Raw genomic sequence first — 17,426 nt, forward strand, 5'->3', positions numbered from 1 at the left:
GAGGAAAGCAGCTGAGGAAAGAGAGAGGGCTAAGGCAGAAGAGGAGAGGAAAGCAGCTGAGGAAAGAGAGAGGGCTAAGGCAGAAGAGGAAAAGAGGGCAGCTGAAGAAAAGGCTAAGCTAGAAGCAGAAAAATTAAAAGAAAAGCAAAAGATGGAAGAAAAGAAAACAGAAGATAAGCAGGTAAAAGAGAAGAAAGTACAAGAGGAAAAACCTCAAGCAGCTTTCCTAAAAAAACAGGTACAGTAAACATTTTGCACCAAAATAAGACACCTGTTGTTTGTGAGAAATGTAATGCAAGAACAAAAAGATTGAATTGGAATTTCCTCACAGATCTGTTCCTGCATTTATACAACTAATACCCATGCTGTCTGTTTTTTAAACTAAAATTCCTTATTTCTGCTCATCAATAACGAATTACACAACATGCCTGTCCTCACTCCGTTGTTCAGAGCACACCTTGCATGTCCAGAGCTCTGCATGTTTTTTTTTGCTGCCTTTTTCTCAGCTGCTATAAGCTGGTCTGCTGCAGTAACACATGAAATTGAGGCAAACACAACTTGACACAAAATATTATGAGCACCTGGTAAACTGTGTGAGGAACCACCTGTGTTAAATGCAATCACAATAAGGGGTTCTGTGCTGGGACATGTGAGCATGATGCTGCACAAGGGAGAAAGCCCAGATGGGGGAATGGAAGTATATGGAGAGGGTGGAGGAAGCATGGCTGCACATGGAGGTGTGGGCACAGCAGCATATGAAAGACATGGCTGCACACAGGTTTGGGACATGAACACAGTGTGGAGAAACAAAACTGCAAACAGATGCTCATAGAATGGTGTTTCCGTATCTTACTTACAAAAAATATTAAAAACCCACAAACAAAGGAGGAAGACAAAGAGGCTAAAGTGGAAGCTAAAAAGGAAAAGTTACCAGAGAAGCTTCAACCTACCTCCAAAAAAGATCAGGTAACTTACAAACCACTGATTTAGATATTGTAAGGAAACTTAAGATAAGAAAATAAGTAAGGGACCTATAACTGAAAGTTGTTTGTTCAGCAAAGTACTTAAGCATGTGCCTTACTTCAAGAACATGGGCAATCCTGATGAAATAAATAGGGATGAAGCTATTTATGATGCTTAACATTAAGTATATGCTTAAGTATTTTGTTTTTTTAGGGCCTTACAACCAAGACCTGTTTGTCTTAGAACAAATACTTCAGTTAAACTCAGGTCAGGCAATAAAACAAGGATGGTTTGCACCTTAGGGATGAATTTTTCAACTAATCATCCTTCCCTGGTTTCCTCCCACTTTACTGTGAACTTTTTCCCTATGACTGAGACCTACTTTTACCATAACAATAACAATAATAATAATCTAAGCCCTTTGGCCACCTGATTGCCTTAACTAATGATTTTCCCCCAAACTGCAATGTCCCATGATATAAACTGTGCATACCCAAGATTCTTCTTTTGTTTTAAAGAGAAGTTCTACAAAATTTACTGCATTGCATTTCCACTGTAAACACAGGAGCTGGTGCCATGGTGTTTTACTGTATGGTAAGTAAATAAGATTCGGGAACCATTTACTCTTCAGGTTACAGCTGGCAAACAGGGAGCCAAGTTCCATTTTATGCAGCACCTGAGCTTTTGGGTCAATACAGCAGGTATAAGAATGGCCTCTGATCCTGGTCAGGCATTGGGACTAGTCAGCTTCTTGCAGGTTTGCACCCATTTAGGTTCATCCATCTCCATGTGGCTTAAAGGGAGCCACAGCACAGAGATTTAGTAACAGGCAGCTTGTTGCCTCTGCAGCTGCTTGGGAGCGCTGGGGGCTACAGAGGGTATGGTCCAGTGTCCTCAGTTGTAGGAAGGCAGCTTGATTAATTCAGGACATGCTGCAGGAGCTTAGCTCACCCTCAGAGAGGTGAGGGCAAATCATGTGACAAAGTTTTATGTCCAGTTACCTGAGTTGATTGTCCATATTTTTAGTAAGGTACAGGAAAAAGCAAGTAAAGTGATGAAGATGGTTAAAAGAAAGGTTTCAAAATCAACAGGGAGAGAGACTGGCAATGCTAAAATAACTTAGTCTAGAAAGGGAAAGAGTTAAATGAAACCTAGGAGATATGTTAAAATAATGCTTTAGAAAAATGAAATAGTCACTGTACCTGATCACCCTGATTGTGAAACCAGAGGAAGGAACTGTGCAGAAAATAAGGGATGGATTATATTAAAAGCTGTTCGTATGATGGAGTCAGCTTGTAATATTCACTGTTGCACACAATCTTTGACTATTACAAGTAAATGTAAAAAGTGGGCTGTAAATGTTTGACCACAAATATTGATTGGGAGGTGGGGAGGGCTTGACACACAGTCATCCTCCTTACGTTTGTGTGGAGCTCAATCAGCACTCAGTGGTGCTTCTGTCATCCTTTTCAGCCATGCCTACAAGGCTGGATTCTTCCAGGAAACTGGGAAGACTTTTGAAAGTAACTTGTAATTTTAGTACATTTTTGGATGCTCAAGGTGAGACAATTTGAGAGAGTACTACTTTTGGTGCAATGCTGAATATGCATCCGCTGAAAGGTAAAACTATTGCATGTGTATCGAGCTGAACATTCAACATGTTCTGCTCAGGTTTGAAAATCTCAGTTGTTGCTTCTTGGCTCGTGAGGAAAAATTGACAATCTCAGACTCCAAACAAAGTCAAGATCAGGCTCCTATCTCCACTTCTTCCCCCCATGCAAGGATGTATAAATTCAGTGAGGCTATTTCAGACACATATATGGAGTTAAGGGGATAGCATTATGTAGTGAACAAGATCCTGAAGGAACACTTAACCAGATTTTGCTTCTGTAAGTGTGCAACACAAGCACATATCCTTTCTTAATGTGACCAAAATCTGGTCCTCAAAGCTCAGGTTTTGATCAAATTAGCAAACAAAATTTGTCTCCTTCTCTGAACTGCCCCACAATTTTGGGTTCTCAAAACTGGCCTGGAAAGTTCATAAGAACAAGCTTTCTCATGATGTGAGACTTCTGGTATTTCCTGCTTCCAGTTTGGCTAGACGTACCGCAATGGTTGCTTTTCTCATGGTATTTGGGTATAGTCGTTGACTCTAAATGGATGCCCTAGACCCAGATGCCCACAGCTTTTAAGTCACTAAGAAACAGCCCAAGCAAGGAATAAAATTTGCCAAATGGCCCCAACCTCAGCAACTGATTCATTGTTTTCTGAGAGTGTTCAAGTCCTAGATTTAGAAAACTTGACTCTCGAATATTAATATAAAAGCCTAACAGGAAAGAAGTAATATGGAGAAAGATTAAAATATAAATAAATTATTTTTTAAATTAGCTAAACATGTTTTTGGTCAGGTTCTGTTTTGACTTGAGTGTCAATATTTGAGAGACAGTGCAAGCTGTGTTCAGTTCAGGTAATACCACCCATCCACTCCAACCGTAATCAGAGTAGTCCTTTTCACTAAATTCAGTGGAAGCTGAATTCATCTGTAATTCAGGGAAGCACTGAGACAAGGGAAAATAATTTTTCTGTTGCCTTCCTCTGGAATGGGACATAATGCATTCCATTTCTTTGCTAATCAGTCACAGTTTTGGCATTAAAATTAGTAGGAAAATTATTGGACATGAAAGCTGTGAAATGTTTGTGTTATATCTTGTTTTATTATCTTTTTGAATAAAGAAGCCAAGCTGCATTAACAGTTTTCTCAAATGCACACATATTACCATAAATCCTACTGCCTTCTGAAATGCTGTTTCCTAACCTATTAATTTTTAAACTATATTGTTTTAATATTAGTTTTCTCAGCAATTTCAATTAAGATGTAAGAGATATGACCTTCCCCAGTGGACTTCAATACATCAGGCAGCTGGAAGATTGGCTTTTTAATGAGACTTAGAAAGGTCTTGATGAAAATCTCGGCAAAGGAAATCCTATGCTCTCAAAATCCCAACACAGACATCCTGGCATTTGAAATCTTACAACAATCAACATCGCAGGTCTCCGTATCACCCTGTCTGGGACTGAAGGTTTAGGAGATTGCCAACAGGCAGCAGAGTTTTTTTTTTTCTTTCTTTCTTTCCTTTTTTTTTTTTTTTTTTTTTCTGTGAACATGTCACTAGCTAGAATCTTGCCCAGATTTGGGAGCACCCAAAAGACATTACTGTCCGGCGGCATTCATTAAACTCAATGAATAGCACTGGTTGTCTCAGTGCAGCTCCTAGAAAACAGAAAGCCATTCCTTGAGGCAGCTAGCAATAATGGCATTGTTTGCTAGCAGTCACGGCATCACGGCCAAAGAATGCACGGCCATGGAAACCGAACTCCCCTCTTGTCCATCAGGGCAGTGCTGCCAGGTCGTAGCTAGAGTCCATTGGCAGGAGCACATGGGGAATGTCTGTGCTGCTGCTGCCTGCTCTTGGGGCTGAGCAAGTGTCTCTGTGCATTGTGTACAGCATCGCTCCCCGGTGTCAAACTTACTTGAGCAGTATATCCACCCAGCACTGACTGGTGGTCTGTGCCACCTCTGCATTGCCTGCTGTTGGCTTTTATTTCTAGGTGCAGTTTGGAATGCTATAAAATCTGTTGTGCTGCAGACAGGGCTGTTATGGTTATGGAAATTATTTTATTTTATTTTATTTTTTAAGATAGCAAATGGGAAGGCGATAAGCTTCCAAGTAACAGAAGATTATTTTTTTTTTCTTCCTTGCCCACTTCTTCCAATATGATACAGCTGGGAAAAAAAGTTTTTCGGGGGATTTTTTTTTTCCTCTGCTGCTGTTGAAAGTTTATTTAGGCTGCTAGTCCAATTCATTTTCTTAGTGGGAATAATTCTGCTTGAGGACAAAGTACTTAAATCAGTCCATATCCTCCACTTCTTATCAGCATCCAGCCATGACTCAGCATGCTGAGATCAGTCTGTCTCTAGTATTGGTAAATACTTCAAGCCCACTACTACAGAGGGATACTGGAGAGTGAAATCCATGCTCTAAATAGACTTAATTGCTCTTAAAAATTATGTGGCAAAACTTTGTAAGGATGGGGGGAATTTTTGCTCTAGTGTTTCCAGAGAGAATATTTGCTTCTTCATAGGCTTAGATATTCATTACTAGTGTCTGATAACACTATCAATAACTAGCCCCTGGTAGGACTATGCTTTTTATCAGAGTAACTTTTATTCTGATGTAAAGATTGCTTTGTATCTGTGTCATTATTCTTGTAGTATTGAATTATCCACCTGCTGTGACACTGGAAATGCTAGGTGTGGTCTGGTAGCACTCCATTGCTGTGCTGCAGAATGGTCTGCCTACATCCAAATAGCATGAACTTACCTTATCCAGCTTGGCAATCGGTGAAGGTTATGAACTATTCTGTTGCCTCAATGCTCTAAACCTTGTACCAAGAATGTAACAACAAGCCTAGTCCCAGAGGGTTTGCAGCCTAGGATCTTCATAGGCAACAGGTGAATGATGCTGCAGTGGAAGGGAGGAGGATTGGGGCGCCTGAGGAAGGTGCAGTTGTAGAAAGAAGTGATGTGGTAGCAAAGTCCCATGGCTGCAAAAAACTTTCACAGAAGACTGATGATTTTAGATGTTTTCATCATGAATTCAGGTCAGGCAGGCAGGGTGATGGATGATCACATTTTTGAGCTTTGCAGACTACTTCTTTCATAAAGCACATAAACATTTTGAAGACAGTTACTTAGTTAATCACTAAGATTAGTAAATCACTTGGTTAATACCAAGCAATTTGTGTTCCTTGACTGTTATTTATAATGACTCACTGTGACTTTTCTCCCTCCCCCTCTATGATTTACGGTATCTCTGAGCAGGTAAAAGACGACAAGGATAAAGAAAAAGCACCCAAGGAGGAAATGAAAAGTGTCTGGGATCGTAAAAAAGGAGTTCCTGAACAAAAGGCACAGAATGGAGAACGTGAGCTCACTTCCCCCAAACTTAAATCTACTGAGAATGCTTTTGGGTAAGTTCCAAGTGAGCATGGGGCTTGTTTATGCTAGAGCAGAGCAGGGGGCCTTCTCAGGGGTCTCTCTTTAATGGCCTTGTGGCAGCTGAAGAGAAGACTTAACTGGCATCATCAATGGAAGCTCTGGTGTTCACTATGTGGCTAGGTTTGAATTAAGGCTGTTGGCCTATTTTCTAATGGACTACCATCCCTTTGTTACAGCGACAAAACAAGGTACGGAAAGCAGATGTAAATAGTACCTTGCGCCCTCAGTAGAGATGAGCAACTATTTTTCTCTGCTGGAGTTTTCCTTCCTTGCGGGACTTTCAATTAGAATTTCATTCTAATAGCTGCACAGAGGCCAGTAATGACCACATTCCAGATTTTGTAGTCTCTAATATTTTTAATCAGATCTCAACCTGAAATAACTCATTTTCCAATTACACATCTGCTTTTAATCAGACTGCATATCAGTATGCAGCACAATTCAATGGGTAACTCTTGAGAACTTCTCTCTTGATTTCAAGGCAAACCTTGAACTTAGTGGCTTCTCTACAAAAGTGATTTTTCAGTTAGATGAAAATCTCTCCTAGCCTATATATATATATAGCCTATATATAGGCTATAGCCTATATATATATATATATATTTGTCTTTTTAAAAGTTGCATTAATTTAGATTTATTTTTTTTTTCTTTTCAAGGAAATACTGGCCTTATGGCTGTATTGGGAAATTCAGTGAAGATAACAAATTGCTGAGGAAGTTTATTAAAAAGGGATTCTACCTGCTAAAAGGAAGGGAATAAATGAAACAGAGCACAAATTCTTCCTTCTAGCAGAGGAACATGAGTTTGTTAGAAATCTTTTTTTTTTTTTTTCCTTCTGCACATCTCTTGCTCTTTTACATTGGCACAGGCAAAGAAAAGGTTAAACTCTCCAGGCACGTTTAGAAATCCATGTAGGTCAGATGGGTTTTGCTGTTATATCTCAGCATTCCCCTAGCGATTCTTCCGGGAAAACCAAACTTTCTCAAAATAAAATGCAGTTCATAAGGCCCTGGAGACACCCTGACCTAAGGTTAAAAGACAGAGGGAGTCAGGCAGCATGGAGATGGGATAGCAGGAAATGGGCATTGCTCAGAACTGTCCTGCATCATGACTTGGGTCACATCATCAATAACATGAGAACGGTTTTCTAAAAATATTTTTGTTGTGTTTTCATTTGTTTCACTTCCTGAGGGAGACAGGCCTTAGTGGCAACATGTAGATCTGTGTTTCCATTCCCTTTTTCTTCTTCTGTTTTTCTTCCACTCTTTCCCAAATGTGTGAAGGGTGTCTAACCTAAGGCTTTCTTTGGAACTATCTTCTTGTTTTTACATGAACACATCAGATACTCGTTAGGAAGCATGTAACTTGGCTAACTCTCAATGGTGAGGACTGAGAATAAAATAGGGTAGTGGAGGCTAAAGAAAAATCTTATCTGCATCTTGTTTGTCCAAGTCAGTCAGAAAATTACAGAAAAAAAAAACAACACCAAAAATATTCTGCAGCTTCCCTTTCCCATCTCCCCTCCCACCTACCTTTCTCCCCATTCTTATACAGGACTGGAACAGCCCTAAATATGAAGTAACACGTTTTTCACATTGTTCTGACATTTTTGGCTCCCACAAACCACTACTTTTCCTTTTCCTCCTTGTCTGAAAGCTTGCAACCAATTTCATTTCTTAGCACCAAAGAGGTACTTATGAAACTATTCCTCCACCCAACATCTCAAACTAATTCCTCAATCTTGACAACAGGGAATGGAGATTCCCAGAATCTGTTGAAAACAGAGGAGTTTGGGAGGTGGAGGAAAATACAGAGAATTACTGCCAGCTTATTGTTTCCTATTTCAGATTATGCAGAGCCAGTAGGGAAAGTCCTGTGTGTTGCATGAGAATAAAATAAGGTAGAAACTTAAATGATCTTCATTGTAAGGAGTACGAAACAGTCACCTGAGGTCTCCAAACAAAAATATTAAGACTAGATTCTACTTTTGGCTTTTATGAGTTGAAGGTTGAGAGTACTTGTTGATTTCCTTGAGGCCATCTGCACTGAAGTCAGTATAAAGAGTAACCTTTCTCGTGTACTGATATAAAACAGAGCAGTTATTTATTAAGAGAATCAGAGTAACTGGAGTAACTGGTATGTTCTTAGCTCTCTTAATTTTGAGTGCTGAGCATTTGCCCTTGCCAGTGATATCATTATGTCTATCAAAGGCGACCTCTTTCACCATTTTGTAGATCTGGCTGGGCTGACAACACTGACTTCAGAGGGCAAGAGCAATAAATAAATGAATGAATGAATGAATGAGGTTCCTGGGATATTTGTTACAGAGGTTGCAAGCATGCAATGAAGCAGGAAAGCCTTAGAAAAGACGGATTTCTTCTGGGCTGCACAGGATAGATGAATTGGATCTTTAGAAAAACTTGGTGCCCTATAAGGGTTCCTGGGTTGTTCTGGGTTCTTGTCACCTCTGTGAACTAAATCAGGGGTATTTCAGGGTGGACACCCAAAAGTTTACCTCAAACCTCAAGTTTTGATCCTTGCTTTGTTTTTGAATAGTCCAAATGAAATTTCAAATAAAGTTTCCAATGTGTTCTCACAATGTTTTAATTAATTGTATATATATTTTGTATTAAAAAAGCACAAGGGTTCCTTTCTTTAATTAGGTGTCACTATCTGATGCAAACCTCTATCAGTGACCCCTCACAATAACATGACTTTTATGGTGGAAGGTAACCTTCTGGTTCTACTTTCCTGGGTTAAGTAATTGCACTGCAAAAACACATTCAGGAATAGGACCCAGAGAAGAAAAAAAAAATTGTGATCAGGTGATGTTAGGGAAATATATGCTATGTACCTAAAACTCTAGATTAGAAAAACAAGTGTGAGAGTGTCTTAAGGATACATAAATTCACAGATATCTGGGAGTTTTTTTTTTCTTTTTCTTTTTTTCATTAGCTTTACTTTTTGATGTTATATATAGAAAAGACTTCCTAAAACCAAGTAAACACATTGCAAAATAAATGTCAGGTCTTACTACTTCAGTGTTGAACTTTCACAGATGAATTACAACAGGTGAGATTCATGTCACAGGGTCAGTTTGGTTATGCTGGCATTGTTTTTTAATAATACAATTCAAAAATCATGCATTCTACCCTGCTGCAGCTGAGTTTCATCGCAGTCAGTAAGACCATGTGGGGGCAGAGTAATCTGTGTTAGTAGATCCTATTGCAATATTGAAACCACAGATAATTCAGCTCTGATCCGACAAGCCGTTTTATATGGTTAACCCTATGTAGATGAAGGATCCATCTGAATGAAGAGTACATTTACAGGACTGGGTGTGATTCACCAGACTGCGAATTTATATCATATTTGTTATTCGCGTTGTCATCTCTAATCTCATCATCTCTAACAGTTATTGTTTTTGTTGGAACACTCGATTTATACCATCTCATGGCATTAAATTCTGCAACGCTCTGGTTCAATTAATTAAGTCATTAATTTCCAGCTTTTCTAAATGTCAACAGAACAGAGCAGAAAGTTCTTTAAAAAAAGTCAGTAAGTACATTCCGTTTCTGTCCCTTGTCAATAGCACACTGATACCTCTGTCGTACCTATCTCCTTGTCAGCAGTAATACTAAACATGCTCAGGGAGCAGACATTTGACTAAACACTGTTGTGGTAATTGTTTAACTAGGTGATACTATCTGACTCTGTTGAAAGTATGCACTTCACCTATACAAATACTTTTTTTTTTTCCTTGTATTCTTTCTGTCTGTCTCTCATATTAGAGTTGATTGGAAAACTTCTGTTTTTCTTCTGTGGAAGCTTACAGTTAATAAATAATTTCCAGTTCCTTAATTAAAGTCATACCTTCCCTGGAAACTGTCAGCAAAAGATCTGATGAACCTTTCTAATCATACAAGCTTGCTGAGTCCAAGTGATAGGTGCTTTAGGTAGGGACCTTTTTAGTTTTTTAAAACACTGTTGAAGCTGTAGGAGTCTCACCACTCTCTTGTTTCCTTCTGTATTCCTCAAGTCAAGTAACTGGTTCTGTTCCCAAAGATACTTGTCTTTTTCTAAATGGATTATATAAAATATTTGCCTTTGAAAGCAAAGGGTTATGCATATTTTCTAACATAGAATATAGCAGAGTATTTTTGCTCTTTTTTTAATATGTAAATTTGTCTCACTTAAAACCAACAGAGAGGAATTAGTTATGGGTTTCCATTGCTTTGTTTTCTGTATTAAGTACAATATGCTTTTTGGAAGTGCTTCTTCTGCACACAAACTGCAGAGCAGAGATATGAAACTTCGGTGGTTTACTGTATACCATGGAGATGCTGATATGTCTTGCTAAAGTTACGTGAGATGTTAAACATTTCAAGCTCATTAGCTGAGTTGTGATAAAACTGGAGGTGGTCTGCATTCTCAGCTAGGGTGGTTCAGTCTCTGCTTCACGAGTATACGAGACTGCTTCCTCACTGGCAGTGGATGGGAGAGGTGTTCCTCCAAGTATCCCAGCCTACCTAGCTCCCGACAAAAATGCTTTGGGTTTGTTGTAGTTTACAAGGAGCAAAAGATCTTGCGAGGCAGTATCCTCATGTTGCTGGTGAATGTGGGGCAGCAGGGTGGCTCTGTCTAGGAAGGGAAAACCTGTGGTGCGTTACCTTGCCTTTCTTTTATTTCCCAGCCGCTCCAACTTGAAGGGAATTGCAAATGCCGAGGAAGCGAAGGCAGGGTCCCAGGTAGAGGCTGGAAAGCGGCTAGATGATCTGCGCCGTCGCCAGGGTGAGAATGAGAAAGAGGACTTCGAGAAGCTGAAGGAGAAACAGCAGGAGGCAGCCGTGGAACTGGAGGAACTGAAGAAAAGGCGGGAGGAGCGCCGGAAAATCCTGGAGGAAGAGGAGCAGAAGAAGAAGCAGGAAGAGGTTGAGAGAAAAGCCAGAGAGGAGGTAAGTGTAAAGTAAGGAGTATTGATCTCTGGTTTTAATCCCTTATTGTTACTACTTTACTTCAATCGGCCATGGATTAGATGGTAACTCTTTACAGCAGTGTCTGTACAGACACCTTTTGGCAAAGAAGTCATTGGGGATGGATGAGAATGTGTTTGCATTTAACAAAAGGGCAGAATAAGGCCACAGGAGACTTGCACATAGGTGAGGATGGAGTGTACAGCAAGGAAGGCAAGACGTGCAGGCTAAAGTGGGTTTCTCCTTCTTGGATGTGATATTGTTGGAGGTCTGTGTGGGGATTTGCTGCAATGACTTTGCTTCAGGTTGTGCCCTTTTTCTGGGAGTTCTATTTGGATTGTGTGCTCTTCTGGTCGTGGCTGTTTCTTATCATGTGCCAGGACATGGTCTGTTGCAGTGATTTCAGATATGGTACCAATATTAAAATTACCCCATTTACCCTTCAGATTTAACTGCAAGTATGCCATGTTTGATATCAAATGACCACACCACAGAGATATTATTGTGAGAACCTGAGGTAAAACATGCAGGGCACCAAGAAAAACTGCAGTTCTTGTCTCTTTGAGAAAAGACAAAGCTCTAGTAATGTCTTCACGAGCCAGGATGTCATCTACAGCAGTTGTAAATTTCTTATCTTGTTGGGTATGTGAGATTCTGGGGGCAGTGTTATAGCCACAGACTTCTTAATTTATCTGCAGTCCTTTTGATGTGGCACAACTTGAATTACGAAGTGCACGGCAAAAATTTGTCTGCTGTAGATGAGCTGGAATGCTGATGTTATATATAGTTATGATGGGCAAGATCTCATTAGGAAGATATTCTTGTCTATTTAAATATCAAGTACCCAAATACATCTGTTTGCCTGTGCTTCCTCTGCCAAGGGACTCTATAAATAGATTTTCAAATCTCTGGTGCATCATTTAGGAATCTCACATGTTTGGAGAACAAATGGTGGAAGAATAAAAATAGTGTTAGCAGATGAATGCCGATTGCTTTAATATGCTAAGCTCTTTACAGTGCAATTCAATAGTTGCTGAGATTGCCCAGTGACTTGCTGTATAAGAACAGACCTTGCTAACCAGCACTCACAGTGGTTGTCCTTGGAGGGCTTCTGGTTTGACTTGTAGCTTATGAAGTAAAAACTCAAGTTGTGTCTCTGGAGGGAAAATTATAAGCACTTCCTCTTCATTTTTTGGGCATCTATTGAATTTTCCATGTGAAGTATTAACCTTGGCACAAGTGTCAGAGCAGATGGAGAAAAGTACAATACAAAGGTGATACATGAGGGTACAGAGAAACTGAATCTGGGAAACAAAATGAGACCATGGGAGTTTCTGTTTCTTACATCTGTTTAGACAAACTAGAGTCTGTGCAACCTATTTTGATTGACTGGTTCTCTTGTAAACCTGTTTGCATTAATACGCAGTCTCAGAGCACATCTAAGTGTTCTTCCAAAATGTTTTTAAATGTGTGTACAACTACAAAAAAATGACATTAGGCTTCTGAAATCCAGTTCTTAATGAAACAGCATTTTTATAAATGAGCTTTATACTCTCTTTAAGCAACACTACATGGCAATAAGGCTGGTGACCTCCCTGTGAGGAGACACTAAAGTAATGGAATAGCTGTCTTCCTCACTTATTTAATAATATGATGAATTGACATCAGTATGTTACTAGTTTTCATATAAGTCCCCGAACTATTTTGGCTAGCATAAAAACCTTTTTTTATAAAGTGCGCTAAATTTTTGCAGGACTACAAAGCCCTGTAATGGTGATGTAGTTTCTGAAAGAAGAATATCCTTTATTATTTGTTTAGGAGGAAAAGAGGAGGATGAAGGAAGAAATTGAAAGGAGAAGGGCTGAAGCTGCTGAGAAACGTCAAAAGATGCCGGAAGATGGTGCATCTGAAGAAAAGAAACCATTTAAGTGCTTCAGTCCTAAAGGTTCATCTCTCAAGGTAACCTCCCCACTAACTTCCATAAAGTACAGAAGAAGTAAAGGGGGTTGCAGTTCAAACCAATTGCCAAACACCAAAGCATTGTAGAAATACTTGATATCAGACATGGGCCAATGTTCTGAAATAGACCTTTGCCTAAAACCTTCAGCTGAAAGACTTTGTTCATTTGGATGACTGAACATTAGAGACCCTTTCTAAAGTAGTCTAGCGTGGTAGTTACCTGTTGTTGGTCAAGAATGTCCAAGAAAATTCAAGAGGAAGGATACTTAGAGTTGCCATACTGTGCTGATTTCAATGTTAATTTATTATAGGACTGCTTTGTGAACTGGAGCAGAAAAAATCATGAATAGAACATTCTCTTCTTTCACAATTCCACTCTCTTCTTCCACAATTACTTTCTTCCTTGCCAAATTACTTTGTCTTTAAGTATATTCAGCCTAATCATCATTAATTGAAACTGTCCCATATAGTAGTTATAGCTTATGTCTAAACCCTCCAAAACAACATCTAGAAACACTGGGCTAGATTTTTTCTTACATGATATTAAAAACAACAACAATAACAACAACAAAACCCCTTCTCTTGCTGCAGGAATTTCTAAATGGTCTTCTGTGGCCTATATTATTTTGGATGTCAGATAAATCAATTAAATGACCTTTCGGCATGGAAGAGAAATCCTGGCCTCTCTGAAATTATTGGGAATTTTGTTTTGATATTTAGTCTAGTCAATTCCTCAACTCAAGCTAAAACTACAGATCTGTTAATCATATTCACCTATCCTTTCCTTTTTTTCCTTTTGAGGCATTAGTCAGGTAAGAATCCAAAATGTCTGTCAAAAAAGACCACTTAGTGGTCACTAGCAAGAAAAAGAACCAGGCAGGACGTTGTCAGGTAGGAGTTTGTTGGGTCATGAAGGGGATCTCCATAGGATTAAGAAGTGTGTGTCATGGGTGACAAGCTGCATTTGGTCAGAATGACATTTCTGCGCATACAGTTTGCTCTTTCAGCTTCAACCCTATACTGCTTTGGGTCCTGTTCCAGGTAATACAGTGGCCAAATGCTTTTGGCTAGACTTGGCTTTGACTCCTCAGACACATCTGAACCTGAAATTTGAGGACAGAATACATACAGCTGTAAACAAAGATTGCCAAGTTGCTTCCCAACTCCCGTCTGTTAGATAAACCTGCCATTTTGGTTGCAAAACATTATGTCAAGAATGGATAATATAATTGTACAGCTTCTTCATAGTCCTCCTGAGAGGGCTTCTTTTTCTTCCTTCTGTCTGTTGAGATGCCTTTTATGACATACACTTGGAGCTTTAGTTCACAGATGACTCATAAGAAAGGAAATTATACTTGAGTATGCATAATAGCAAGATATAGATCATAATTTTGGGGAGAGTGGGACAAAACAGTGGATTTGGCAGGAGATTAATAGGTTTCAGAGAGCTTTTGGACTGATGCTACTAAGTAGTGTATTTTTAGAGGAAAGATGGAATTTTCCAAATGTTGTTAAGCATTTGAGGTCTGATTTTTTATGATGATAATTGCTGCTGGTTTTATGACTTGTTAAGTAGAAGTTTTTTTTTTTTTTTTGTTACAAAAACTAATCTATGCAACTCTGTACATATTTTTTCCCCTTTCTCTCAGTCTCTCTCTCTGAGAAATTGGTGATACTGTAGATATTTCAGTCTGGTGTCTGTGGGTGGCTAGAGCATACATATAATACTGTCAAAACTTCATGCCCTAAAATGTTTCTTGGCCTTCTGTGGTCAGTAGCTGAGGAGGGAATAATCTAGTTTTAAAAAACTGATGTCAATTCCAGTGTTTAGAAGACAGTATCTATTGTCACCTTTTGTTTGGACAGAATTGTCATGTTGGCCTAGCCTGTTTGGTATGCAGTTCTCTCACTAGGCTATTATATAGTGACCAAGTTATCTTTTGACTGGTAAAGCATCTGGCACATATTTTCTCCCTTGATGAAAGTATCATTTAGTTAGATATGTCATGAATCATGTGAGAAATATAAATACTCAATGGTCAATGGGCATTTGGAATTGATGATGAAAAAGGGAGGCTCAGTATTAAAAGACTGTATGATGCATGTGCACATTGTCTTCTAAATCACAATCTGGCAAAGCATCTTTTTCTCCTTCTTTGTTTTTCTGATGTGATAAGCTTTAGGGAACAAAAAGAAGTTCCTGGGAGTGATTTAGATTAAGAGAGCAGGGCATGTTTTTTACCAGGGGAACCACAACAACAAAGGAAAGAAGGGAAATAAACTGAAAATAGTGTCACATATTATCATCTTATGGACACTGCATTTATCCATCAGGCAGAGCATGGACGAGCATGATGTGCAGACTCAGAATTTAGAAATCAAGATGTACAACTCATCTCCATGTATTACTTAGCTCATGGATGCACATATGTAAATATATATATATATAAACAGACATAATATATACACGTATATTTAAAAAGAAGTACTGTGGTTATTTAGTTTGACCTGTAATAGATCATAGGCTACAAGGTGTTGGACAACAACTGTTGTTTTAGCCGTTAAATAAAGTATTTCCCCCAAACCTGAGACACTATTTCAGCAGAACCACAGAGGGCACCATGGTGGTTTGCTGTTGTGGTCAAAATGGGAATCTGAGATGTGGGACAAGAAGAGAGCTCCACTGGCTCCAGAAGCAAGGAAACTGAATTTGAAGAGAATGAAATAAGAAAGAAGAGCTAGTGTTGACTGACATGGTACATCCAGGACTTTTTGCCAATTAATTTTAGGGGAGCTACAAGTGGCACTGGAGAGCCTGCAGCCTGTGCAACATGGAGGCCTTCCAGTGAGAGCACAAGGGCTGGGTCCTTTCAGAGGGGACAGTAAGGAGGAAGGATACAAAGCTGATAAAGGCTAGATTCATACCCAGCTCAAGGACAGAGCAGTTTGAATTTCTTAGGGCTGGTGGAGTCCCCGTGGGCTGTAGCTGCAGTACCAAACCTCTGTCCTGCCTCTGCTCACTCTCTTGTTGCTGTTTGTTTATTTATTTTAAAAAAGGAAAGACTCTCTGGAACAGCCTTTGCTGCTCTCCCATCCCATTCTACCTCGTGCTCTCCCTAGTTTAGTTCACACAAATGGTACTACAGTAAAAGAATGAGATTTTCTGCCCAGTCTTTACTGGCTTTGCCTTTTAGACAGTTTCATTACTCATATTTTATTTGGGAAGGAGTGATCTTGACATCTTGAGCAACTGCTCCTAAATTTAATCAGGAGTAAACATGGTATTTTGGTACTGATTCTCCTCTGTTGGTGGGGGTGAGCTCCCCCACTACAGAAATGCAAAAGCAGTTAGGTACTGAAGGGAGGAAGCAACAGCAGGTGGAAAGGGGCAGGATATCTCCTGCTTTTGCTGCAGACATCTCCAGGGAAGCATGGGCTGATGTGGCAACCAGCTCTCCCCACAAGGTGATGCTGACAGCTAAGACTGAAGCAGGACTTTTCAGGGCTTGAGATTTTTATTTCTACTTTTTCCTTAAAGACCTGTCTGTTCCTATCTTGTTATTGCTCAGTACTGGAGAACTGGAGCACTGACTGGAAAGAATTAGACTACACACAATCAGTGCTTTCTAGGAGATGAGCTACTCTTGTGGCAGGTGGAAAACAAAGGACTAAGGACAGGATTTGTAATGCTTGTTTTTCCCTTTTTTGCTGCTGTTAGCAGCACCCTAGTCTGCCAGGTAAACTGGCATAAATTGGCTTACTCTGCACAGATGCAGGAAAGCAGGAAAAGATGCATGACAGCAGGAAAAGGCCTAACTCTGCTTGCTTAATGAAGCAAAAGAGCGTGGGAGGCTCAGGAGAAGGCACTTCACTCCTAGGGACTACCACTCAGAATGGATTTCCACCAGCTTCTTCCACCTGTCAGGCATGATGTGAAATTATAATAAGGGGATTTTTGTCTTTTTATATATTTCCTCTTCCCTCTCTCCCTTGGCCCATTTTTCTGAAAATAATTTTCATTACGTCAGTTCAGAACACTTTTTGTTGTTAATATCTAATACACAATTTAAAATTCCTAAGAATCATTTAAAAACTATGCATGAAACAAGTGTTACTGGAAATATTTAGATGGTGCTTGTTTTCCAAGTCATTGACTCGAACTGTGTATTAACTCATTCCTTTTTCATTCAGTTTCTGTTCTTGGAGGATGTACAGATGGAAGGAAGTGCACTTATGACTCCCACACTTTAAATGGATTTTTAATAAGCAACCATTTTTTTGCACAATCAGCAAACCAAAAATGTCTATATAGTACTGCATATGGATAAATGCATATATATATATTTATATATATATGTATTTGTGTAGCATCTTGCTTAATTTATTCCTTGCCACCTATGTGTGCTATCCCTGTTGAGTAAGGCTGCAACCAGCTGTGAGACTCTGCTTGTTTTTTATTTATGCCCACTGCC

The 17,426-nt window shown here is 39.4% G+C and overlaps 1 protein-coding gene across 17 annotated transcripts in view; it reads left to right on the forward strand.

The window, feature by feature from the left end:
* Window positions 1-17,426, forward strand: part of CALD1 (caldesmon 1) — a 193,841-nt gene that overhangs the window by 164,439 nt on the left and 11,976 nt on the right. For all 17 annotated transcript variants that reach the window (XM_080600216.1, XM_080600215.1, XM_080600218.1 and 14 more), the window contains 3 exons: window positions 5,846-5,994; window positions 10,716-10,977; window positions 12,814-12,954. In XM_080600216.1, the coding sequence (XP_080456342.1) occupies window positions 5,846-5,994; window positions 10,716-10,977; window positions 12,814-12,954 (552 nt within the window). The remainder of the gene's footprint in view (window positions 1-5,845; window positions 5,995-10,715; window positions 10,978-12,813; window positions 12,955-17,426) is intronic.

The sequence above is a fragment of the Anser brachyrhynchus genome (assembly GCF_964034855.1).
Source record: "Anser brachyrhynchus genome assembly, chromosome: 1".
Lineage (NCBI taxonomy): Eukaryota > Metazoa > Chordata > Aves > Anseriformes > Anatidae > Anser > Anser brachyrhynchus.